At 37.9% G+C, this 12,066-nt stretch overlaps 1 protein-coding gene across 1 annotated transcript; it reads left to right on the top strand.

Moving 5' to 3' along the window:
- Positions 1-306: 306 nt before the first annotated feature.
- On the top strand, positions 307-9,738 carry LOC110381723 (tRNA (cytosine(34)-C(5))-methyltransferase). Its single transcript, XM_064041516.1, has 14 exons — positions 307-489; positions 570-662; positions 1,044-1,261; positions 1,893-2,070; positions 2,350-2,434; positions 2,631-2,770; positions 3,275-3,408; positions 4,008-4,195; positions 4,884-5,028; positions 5,413-5,609; positions 6,410-6,641; positions 7,182-7,348; positions 7,801-7,959; positions 9,447-9,738. Exons 1-14 carry the CDS (start codon positions 367-369, stop codon positions 9,659-9,661), a joined length of 2,274 nt encoding a protein of 757 aa, XP_063897586.1. The 5' UTR covers positions 307-366; the 3' UTR covers positions 9,662-9,738.
- The last annotated feature ends 2,328 nt before the right edge of the window (positions 9,739-12,066 follow it).

Raw genomic sequence — 12,066 nt, 5'->3', positions numbered from 1 at the left:
TTCACAAAATAGCCTTGAACGCGACTATTGACAGCTGATGATTTTGTGTTTACTGAAATAAAGCAAATTGAGCTCTGTGGCTATGCATTCAAGAATACATTTTGTTTGTCAAAAATATAATTATAGTCCAGAAATGCTGTTTGTAAAGATATAATGTGCATTTATACTGCAGTAATTATTGGAAGAAATATAATATAAAACGAATAATACCTAGTATGTTGAAGGCAGGCTATATGCCTACTTCAGTATTTAGAAAATTGTAACACGTTTCAAAACTTGTGACGAAAGTAAGTTTCTGAACGCACCATAAACATAACCTCAATTTCCTGACGTCAATAAAAAGCAGACAGCCCCGCTGTTTATTGAATGGTTTTTTCGAATTTCTTACAAATAAGACTTGTATCACTCGGTAGTTACTTAAAAAGGATGGGTAGAAAAAACCGCCAATATAATAAATTCGCTCAGCGAAAGCGGGAACGCAAAGAGCAGGTAAAAACCAAAAATGTGTTAGTTTATAACCTTTGTCTAACTTCAGCAAGTATTTACATTCTTGTTTTTATTGTTTTTAGGAGAAGAATCCCCAGGAGAAGCCAGCTGCTGACAATAGAAAGCATTACGATGATATTGTCAGGGAAAATGCTGCATTTGAGGAGTATTATAAGGTAGGAAATCTATTTAATTTGAATTGAACCTTCTATCAAAAGTTCTACCATGTTTACAGCAGGTAAGATAATGTTTGGCCATCACAATTTAAGTTAGTCTCCAGATAATCTCCTCAGACTTAATTTCCCTTGGCAAACTAACAATTTTAGTAAAGCCTTTTTGTTAAATACACAGTCAAATTTTTATTTCCTTTTCAATATATTATGCATTCACCTATCCTACCCATCTGGGATTAACACACACACAATTTAGGCTGTCTATAAGTATTAAAAAATATTGTCCAGGCTCCACAACCCCATTAACCATTCTATCTTTCATAATCACCAAATAAGACGCTTCCTTAACTGATACTTAAAAAAAAACTATTACTTTTTTTCCAGGGTCAAAAAGTGTGCCCAGAAGATGAATGGGACACATTCATGAAGACCCTCAAAGAGAACTTACCAACAGCATTCCGTATCACCGGTTCCAAGTGTGAGGCAGCTGCGCTCATGAAGCTAGTGAAGAGCCAGTACTTCTCCGAGATCCTCAACATGAAGCTACACGCTGAGGGGGATGATGGAGAGGGGGAGGAGATTAAACCTATTAATTTGCCTTGGTAAGATAATTCTGTCAGTCGACCAATATTCATTCAATTAATTTTCTTATTATTTGTATATTTTATACTGAACAAAAATACATTTGTGTCAAATACAGGATTAAGACAACTTATACTTAGTTCAATGTTGTTATTTTTACATGTCTGTCAAAAATCAATTAAGTTCACTTAAAAAGAAACAAGTTGCACTGTGGCATTACTTTTGTTGCTGATAAACTCTTCTATACTATAGTAGCACTTCAACAACAAGAATAAGTTTAATTTGAATCTAAACATTCTTGAACTATCAATAGTTTTTAGCTCTAATGGCAATTTATTTATTTACATTACATTTACATTTATTTATTTTATTAAAAAGTTACATTACTCAAACCAAAAATTTAAAGATTTCTTGGATTTTGGCTGATAAGTAATTTACAAATCCAACAGGAGAAACTGTCAAATAAGTAAACAAGCAAATACAGAAGATTAATAGATTAATGCATGGCCTATTTTTTGGTCCTATTATTATTCAGCTTACATGAAAAAACTTATCATCCTCTTGTATGCCTGCAGTTTTAAGTCAGTAATGATTTCTCACAAACTATGGTAGAAACAGGTCAAACACCATAATTATATTTCTTCTCACCAGGTACCCCGGAGGTTACGCCTGGCAGCTCCGTCTATCCCGCACAGACATCAGACGTAACGAGGCTCTGTACAAACTACACAACTTCCTAGTAGCTGAGACGGCTGCGGGTGGAGTGTCTAGACAAGAGACTGTGTCTATGATACCGCCTGTCGTTCTTGATGTTCAACCTCATCATAAGGTAACCAGGTTTCTACTAAGCATACTGAGCAGTTTTGTGTGTTACGAACGACCTGCCTTCTCTCTTCTTCTGCCCTCGATTTCCGTGTCCCTGCTACTTCAGATAGAACAATGTATATAGCTGTATAGTAATGTAAAATAGCAGTGACAAAAATCTAACTTACATTATAAGTTTCATGAAAATACACTCAGAAGTATTTGCGTGAAAGAGGAACAAACATCCATCCACCATAAAAACTTTCGCATTTATAATATTCTATAACTGAACTATTTGTCTCAGGTATTGGACATGTGTGCAGCTCCTGGATCTAAAACAGCACAGTTGATTGAATTCCTTCATGCTGATGAAGACAAAATGCCTACAGGTAAGTTTCGAAACTACAAACAACTGTATTCTAAAGAGCGAGTTTGTTTGAAGTAATTTATATAAACCCTGGTAAAACTAGCTTGAACTTTCGGAAAATTGATTTTGATTTATTATAGTCTTTGTACATGTTATAGTAAAATGTATAGCGGCTGACTTAACATCACAATATTTAATTCTACACCTCATTTTCCCAGGATTCGTAATGGCAAACGATGTGGACAACAACAGATGCTACATGTTGGTACACCAGGCTAAGAGACTGAACTCTCCCTGCATACTGATCACGAACCACGACTCCGCTGTCATGCCGTCTCTAGTTGTTACTGATGATAAGGTAAGCGCCATTTTAATAAGTATCGGCTAACGATGTCAAAAAATGACTGTGTTTCGGTTGGCACGTTAAACTGTAGGTCCCGGCTGTCATTGAACGTCCTTGGCAGTTGTTACGGGTAGTCAGAAGCCAGTAAGTTTGACACCTGTCTAACCAAGGGAAGCCAGTAAGTCTGTCACCAGTCTAACCAAGGGAAGCGAGTAAGTCTGACACCAGTCTAACCAAGGGAAGCAACTAAGTTTGACACCAGTCTAACCAAGGGGTATTGGGTTGCCCGGTAACTGGGTTGAGGGGGTCGGATAGGGCAGTCGCTCCTTGTAAAGCACTGGTACTTAGCTACATCCGGATAGACTGGAAGCCGACCCCAACATAGTTGGGTAAAAGGCTCGGAGGATGATGATGATTATTGAAAAACAGTGTACAGAGAGAATTGATAAATGAGGAGAATCCTAGCTTAATTTACCATGTATGCAAATACAAGACATTGTATTTATTGCGTTTGTTTAGAATCCTGGTGCAACAAAACCACTGAAGTTCGACCGCATTCTCTGTGATGTGCCGTGTTCAGGAGACGCCACGCTCAGAAAGAACCCCGACATATGGCTCAAATGGTCTACTGGCAATGGGAATAATCTTCATGGGTAAGTTTAATTATGTTCATATCTTTCAAACAAACAAAACATACTAACAAAAAATATTTTTGAAAATACCCAAAGCCAAACTCAATTTAAGACCTTGTTACTATTACTAAATTATTTTTAAAAGTTCAGATGTTTCAAGAAGCATAGATTAGCACTAAAGAATATTTGCAATGTTTATCTGTAATTTTTATATAAAAACTAGCTTCCGCCCGCGGCTTCGCACGCGTAGAGTTCGGACATCGAGTTTCCAGAATTTTTTTTGCTATAAACCTCACGGAGCCCAAGACCTTTCCAACGAATGCAAAACCGTGGAAATCGGTTCGTGCATTCTAAGGTTATAGCGTCAGGGAGGAAAACCCGACTTATTTTTATATAATAGATATATATTTTTTCGCAACTTCCTAGGTTGTATAGCTGTTTCAGCACTTTCATAAGAATTTAAAATTGTATATATGTTACGTCATTTAATAATGTTGCAAAACGTAAATGTTTTTGGGAAATAATATACTTTTTCAGAGGATCTTAAACTAAGCATTTCTATCCCTTATTGCAATGAAGGTCTTTATTGATATCAATTCACGCTTTATTTTCTTCTCTAGCATCCAATACCGAGTTCTCAAACGTGGCTGCGAGCTCCTCGAAGTTGGAGGACGTTTGGTCTACTCCACATGCTCATTCAACCCCGTGGAAAACGAGGCAGTAGTCCACAGAGTACTCCAAGAGACCGCAGGGTCTGTAGCCCTGGTCAATGTCGCTGATATGCTGCCAGGTCTCAAGTTCCACAAGGGTAAGTCTTCTATCCTCCATCTAGGGTCTTCTGGTCTACTATAAGAGACTGTATGGTCTACTAGCACCCATCTAGTCTTTTGGCCTACTCCACATGGTCTTTTATTCCTGTGGAGCACGAGGCAGTAGTCCACAGAGTACTCCAAGAGACCGCAGGGTCCGTAGCCCTGGTCAATGTCGCTGATATGCTGCCGGGCTTGAAGTTTCATAAAGGTGAGAGAGGGCAGAGTCTTCTGGCATCCATCTAAGGTCTTCTAGTCTTCTCACCGCTGCTAATCCACAGCGGGAGGGGTCATTTGATGACTTTTGACGTCGTTAAAAAAAAAGGTCTTCCAGTCCTCTCTATAGTCTTTTAATCCCTTAGCATTGTCAGTTCAAGGCCGAACCGCGCCTGCGGGATTTTTCGAAAGAGTTACCCCGGCCCTGGTACATAAAAGGCCTACGATGGAACATGGTGGGTTTTAGTCAGCAAGAGTCTGACACGTTGCTAACCTACAGCGGGACGGGTCATTTGATGATTTATGCCATCGATAAAAAACTTCCGATTACGTACCGCTTTAAGACGTTCTTATATTCTATTTATTTTACAATACCTAAACTAATCTCCATAATTAGCTCTGCTCCGTATAACATTTTGTATAGGTACCATGATTATACCTCCTTAAAATTGTATATTCCTTCCACCCCAGGCATGACATACTGGCGTCCAGCATCCAAAGACATGGTATTCTACGAGAAGTACGAGGATGTACCTGAGAAGTGGCAGACCGTGGTCAGACCGCAGATGTTCCCGCCCAAACCTGAGGACTTGGACAAATATAATTTGGATAGATGGTGAGTTAACGCATATCTGTACTGTTCATCATCAGGTATTTTCATTTTACCCATGCTGGGCGCTGTCCTCTTTTCATACAGAAAAAAAGTTACCGTTAATCATCACACTTTAAAGTCCAGGTTTCATTAAGATGTTTCCCTTCATCTTTGCTCAATCATTGTCGTCTAAGCTAAGATACACTTAGTAGGTCAAAATCTAAATAATTAATCCAAGTAGGCTGGAAATCAAACTCCCGCCCAAAAGTGGCCTATTATATTATAACTTAGACAATTTACATTGGTATTTGCCTGACCCTGAATCTTGAACTTAAAAGGCAGGTGATTTTACCACTAAGCCACCAAGAATTAAAAAAAAAACATACTAAATACCCCTTTTCCCCCCAGCGTTCGAATCCTCCCCCACCACCAAGACACAGGCGGTTTCTTCGTAGCAGTGTTCGAGAAACTCGCCCCCCTCCCGTGGGAGAAGGACATCACGCCCGCAGAGACTTCAGAAGTTAAAGAAGAGGAGAAGAAGGAACCGCCTAAGAAGAAGAGGAGAATGGGAGGCTATAGAGAAGATCCTTTTGTGTTCTTTTCCGGTAATTATGATAGTAGAAGATTTGTTTGTAGGAACTTCTTTTTTATACAGTTGTCCTCCATCCTCCAGCTTCGTTTTCCATGTTCAAAATGCCCGTCGTAAAAAAAAACTAGGGGTTGGAATCACATATCAATCCTTAATGTGAAAGTCATATGATTTACTAGCTTCCGCCAGCGGCTTCGCCCGCGTGGTGTGTTGATAGTCTATGTGTTAATCCAGGGTATCACCTATCTACATACCAACTTTCAACCAAATCGGTCCAGCCGTTTTTGCGTGAAAGAATAACAAACATACATCCATACATTCTCACAAACTTTCATTTATAATATATATGATTTATTCCATGAATGAAAATGATTGTTATTTTTTTCTTTTCTCTTCTTAAAACAGTCTTCGTTACTTAGATTTATTCAAAGTACCTAACTTTTTCCTATTTATTTTTATCGCAAGACAATCAAGAATGAAGAAAAACAATGATTTCAATATGACAAATGTTACCATAACCATGTAACAGCATAAACATATATGTATATGTCGGCGTCAGGATCCGACATCGTTATATAAAACAAAGGGGTTCTCACACAATCACTTGGTTTATTCCAATTAACACAGTATTAGTCACTGCAATTATTTATCACGAATTTGTGGGAGGTGTGCACTCGGCAACGGTCGGCGAACGAATGACCCGAGTCGTGCGCGCGCCGCTTTATATAAAGTCCACCGTTGACAGATCGACGGTGGCGCCGTCATATACATACATACATCTCAACTATTCTCTTCAAACTTAATAATTTATTACAGGTGAAAAAGAAGACGTATTCCCCTCAATAAAAGAATTCTACAATCTCAACTCGGACTTCGACGCCACCTGTCTTCTCACGCGATGTTTCGTGGGGAAGAAGAAGAACATATACTTAGTTTCTCCAATAGTGAAGGACGTTGTGGCGAAGAATGAGTCAAGTATCAAGATTATTAATACGGGTGTCAAGACTTTTGTACGATGCGATAATAAGAATATGGTTTGTCCGTTTAGGTGAGTACTTATACCTATCTATTTCTCGGTATATTTATTAATTTTCACAGGTCAAAAGTCTACAGTTGTAACTTTCTACTGTACAGTTGTAACTAAACTTTATTTCTTTCAAGATTTATTAAAATAGATAATGGTATATAACAGACCAGAAGGTATACTTTTTTTTACTACTAATACCGATAAGATATTGCAGTTATCCCTGGACAGTAAAATGTTTATAAATCTTAATACTTGTTGAGGAAAGCTCATTTCAATTTGATACTACTGGTCTCAACTACAGAAAACCTTGTACAGTGTCACAATACCCATTTTTTTTTTTCACAAACCTAAACCATCATCTATGCTCTGAATATCAACAAATATTGTAGGTTCTGTCATCATTTTATATGACGTTATCTCATACCATAAAATTGCTTCTTGGTGCCCAAAACACAGACTTGTCTTGCTTGGAACCAATCGTAAATTTTTTTCTACAAAGTTTTTACAAATTAAAGATTTTGGTTTTATATTTATTTCGAAAACATTCATCTCCCGTTCCAGGCTATCGCAAGAAGGTCTACAAAGCATAGCGCAGTTCATAGGCTCAGCTCGTCGCCTGCGCATCACCAGGGAGGATCTGATCCTCGTGCTGCAAAATGACAACCCCAGCAAGCCGCCCGATGTTAAACTGTTCTCCGAGTCCACGCAGGAACTGGTTAAGGGGTTCGGTAAGATGATTTTCGTTGTAAGACTAGTTTTCAGCTTCGGTGGTAACTTCTTGGTGCTTCGTGTACCCGAATAAATAATACTCTATAACGCTACTCGATAAATGGAATATCTGACACTGAAATATTTTTTTCAAAAGCCATCTATTATTATCTACTGGGAATTACTGGATCGACTCATTCTCATTCTCAATAAACCATAATTTAGATCAGCAAAAATATTCGACACACATTTTTTTATATCATCGGAAATACAATGTTACAAGTCCCTAAAGTTTAATGTTGGCATAGTAATTTTTTACCTAATTTAAACCAAAAAGTATGATTCAACATGTTTTGCAAGAATCTCATTTTTAACCCAGTCATCTTGCCTATTTTGTTCCACTACATAAAAATCATCATTTTCATAATCATAATCATCAATCATTTTAAATATCCTTTAATACTTCTTCCAGCTACAGGCAGCTGCGTATTAGAATACAAAGAAGAAGGCGACTCGTCTCTGCAACTAACGCTAGTAGGTTGGCGCGGCGTCCACTCTCTCCGCGCGTACACCGCGACTGCCGACACCGTGCACTATCTCAGACTGCTCGGCGCTGATTATAGTAGATATGGTGAGTTTTGTGTCTTTATACAGGTGAAATTATGCTTATTAGGTACAATTTTGAGGTTTTACCTACAATACAAGGAACAAGGCGACTCGTCTCTGCAACTAACACTAGTAGGTTGGCGGTTATACAGGTGAAATTATCCTTATTAGATACAATTTTGAGTATTTTACCTACAATACAAAGAAGAAGGCGACTCGTCTCTGCAACTAACGCTAGTAGGTTGGCGCGGCGTCCACTCTCTCCGCGCGTACACCGCGACCGCCGACACCGTGCACTATCTCAGACTGCTCGGCGCTGATTATAGTAGATATGGTGAGTTTTGTGTCTTTATACAGGTCAAATTATCCTTATTAGGTACAATTTTGAGTATTTTACCTACAATACAAGGAACAAGGCGACTCGTCTCTGCAACTAACACTAGTAGGTTGGCGGTTGTACAGGTGAAATTATCCTTATTAGATACAATTTTGAGTATTTTACCTACAATACAAAGAAGAAGGCGACTCGTCTCTGCAACTAACGCTAGTAGGTTGGCGCGGCGTCCACTCTCACCGCGCGTACACCGCGACTGCCGACACTGTGCATTATCTGAGACTGCTCGGCGCTGATTATAGTAGATATGGTGAGTTTTGTGTCTTTATACGGGTGAAATTATCCTTCATCATCAGCCTATCGCAGTCCACTGCTGGACATAGGCCTCTCCAAGTGCACGCCACTGAGATCAATTTTCGGCTTCTCGCATCCAGCTCCTGCCAGCCGTCTTGCGCTAGTCATCACTCCACCGTGGTTTTGTGTTATATAGGTCAAATTATCCTTATTAGGTACAATTTTGTGTTTTTACCTACAATACGAGGAGAAGACTGTTGGGCGCTGATTATACTAAATATGGTGAGTTTTGTGTCTTTATGCAGGTCAAATTATCCTTATTTAGTACAATTTTGTGATTTTTACCTATAATTCAAGGAGGAGACTATTGGGCGCTGATTATACTAAATATGGTGAGTGTTGTGTCTTTATACAGGCGAAATTATCATTATTAGGTACAATTTTGAGTATTTTACCTACAATACAAGGAAGAAGGCGACTCGTCTCTGCAACTAACACTAGTAGGTTGGCGCGGCGTCCACTCTCACCGCGCGTACACCGCGACTGCCGACACTGTGCATTATCTGAGACTGCTCGGCGCTGATTATAGTAGATATGGTGAGTTTTGTGTCTTTATACAGGTCAAATTATCCTTATTAGGTACAATTTTGAGTATTTTACCTACAATACAAAGAAGAAGGCGACTCGTCTCTGCAACTAACACTAGCAGGTTGGCGGTTATACAGGTGAAATTATCCTTATTAGGTACAATTTTGAGTATTTCAAAGGCGAAAGTTTGTCGTAAAGCGCAGCTCAAGAACACCTCACAAAAATATGTTATCTTGGTCTATATGAATATTCCATTTGAAGATTGCGTAATATTAATAAAACATGTACCTCCACAGACATAAACAAGTTCAAGAAAGCCTCCGACGTTCCGGAAGCCGATGGCGACCCTGAAGCCGACTCCGGCGACGTGACCGAAGTCGTTGACGCCGAGTCCACTAGCGCCGCAGCGGCGAGTAGCGACACTAATGGCGAAGATGCACAGACCACTAGCGCCACGGCGGCCAGTAGCGACAACGGCGACGTACAGATGACAGAACAGTCTGCTTCATAGTGAATAAGGCTGTTAGATTAAGTTGTATTGTATTTGTATTATATTTTATATATTGGAATTAAAATTATCTTTGACTATTTTTTGTTTTTTTTTTTATTCGCTGTCAACATTACGTTAGTCTTGTCAGTAATAAAATAAGGGGAGGGCATAAGGAAGTATATGAGGAAGAACATAAGGGGAGTACATAAGTGGAGTATAGAAGGAAGTTAATAAGGGGATTACATAAGGAAGTCCATCAGAGGAGTATGTAAGGAAGTATATTTGGGAGAACACAAGGGGAGTACATAAGTGGAGTACCTACGTAAGGTTTTATGTTCTCCCCTTGTGTACTCCCTATAAAGAAGCGTAATATACAGTACTACCTACGCACTGATTAATTACGAAATCTCAGAAACTATAAACTTCCACAAACTTTAAGGGAGGTAGGTTCTTTATAGAGTGAAGACATGCGTTAAAGAGGGATTTTACGAAAATCTAAAACGGGGGTTAAACGGGTGTTAGTAGTTTGCATCCAAGTCCTGTTTTAGAAGAGAGGGTCTTAAAATTTTTCAGTTAGTCATCTTATGATGATGATGGTAGACTTATTGACTATTTTATACCTGAAAGAAAAAAAACTGAACTGTAGAGTAAAATAAATACACAAACAATGTTTAGAAACCCTTTATTCCTTTCTTTCGCATCCGTTTCATTCGCATACACGCGATAACAAACCTTCCTACCTTAGCTTAAAGCCCACTATTGTGTGACACACTTGGGTTCACATACCATCGTTTAACAAAATTAACAAAGAATAACAAACTGTGGAGTCGCTATTGCACACAAGTATTTAATGTACTTAATATTATTTCAGTAAATTAATATATTATATTACAATAGAATAAATCATAATATGAGAGTAATAACAGGACACGAACAAAAACTGAATTATTTGCATTTCATGACAATTTTCACTGACTATCGGCTATATAAAAAAAAATGAATCGTTTCTCAATATAAAAAAAAACTGAATATCAAATGTGCTTCACATTTCATGAAAATATATAATAGGCGACCACACTGGTTGTGTGGTCGCCAGTCAGCGTGCGATTCCTTCAGCGACGACTTAAACAATTGACTGTCGAGACGCCACAGCTGTTCGACTTCCAAAGGTCGCCACCTTTGGATGCCTGAAGTACGCCACAGGCGACGTCGCCATGGTATGGCGTCTCAATGAGGCAGAGCTCTTAAAGATTGTTAGGTTTACAACCAACTTCAAAAACAAAACATATTCTTAATTCGACAGCTTGTCTTGAATGAGATGAAAAATGATAGAATGTCTCAGAAAAGTAATTCGTGTGACGTAAAATGGTTATTGCAATAGAAATGGTTCAAATTCGTGCCCCGTTGTTACTGCAATTTATGTATATAGATACAGAACAAATAGATGATTCTATTATGACTGTATGACTATGATGATACATACAAGTATTGATTAGACTTTCATGCTTACACATTCTTTTCCAATTTCCTCATCTATTCCTAAGCATGGTCTAGCACGAACAACTTTATTTAATGGTAACATTGGAAAATAATCCAAGAAATTAATTTTAGGTCTTACATTTGTCTAAAATGGTCATTAAAATGATAGGCCAATAGACGTATGAAGTATCAAACTGTAGCTATCTTTTTTATTTCTTGAATGTTATAAGGAACGTACAGTTTGGGTAGGATAATTCTATTAAACATTGTTTAAAATATCGATTTTAAAATTAACAGCTGTTTAACAAAAAAAACGACTCCCAAAAGCACTGCGTCAGTGCCTAACTAATGGATGTATTTAAATTTATTTCGCCACCGACTTCTAGGCACCTAAGAATTGTATTTTTTTGCTTTCCAGTGATTCAGTGTATAAAACGGACGCTTATTGCCGATTAATTCGTGCTAGACCTACAAACTATTAATGTCGTTAAAATATTTAAATAATGTTTTATCCAGGTCGCAATGGTTACGTATTTAGTAATGTTTATTGATAATTAGGTAAGCTTCAGGTGGACCCCTGATTTTGATTGATTACAATGAGAAATGTTGACAGCCCTACATATTAAACTTTGCGACATAATTTTGTAACACTTGAATAGTGCAGCTGAGCATTTAATTTTAATCTTTGAAATATATTTCGATCTACATATCGCAGATAAAAATATCTGGCGTTTTTGAATTTTATTTAGAAAGCATTATTACAATCAATTTTAGAATCAGTCCAATCGTTTTACAATAATACTTAATTTTTAAATACCTTTTTTCAGAACATTGGCAAAGTTCATAATTTTGTTAAGTAGATATCATTAATTTTTAAAATGTACGTAAATCTTAAAAGCCTGATTATTTAAGCGATATAAATATTAGACTGGGCGTTTTCCATCTTA

This window comes from Helicoverpa armigera, chromosome 25, assembly GCF_030705265.1.
Source record: "Helicoverpa armigera isolate CAAS_96S chromosome 25, ASM3070526v1, whole genome shotgun sequence".
NCBI classification, from domain to species: domain Eukaryota; kingdom Metazoa; phylum Arthropoda; class Insecta; order Lepidoptera; family Noctuidae; genus Helicoverpa; species Helicoverpa armigera.
Note: the sequence above shows the minus strand (reverse complement) of the source record. Positions and strands in the feature narration are given on the sequence as shown.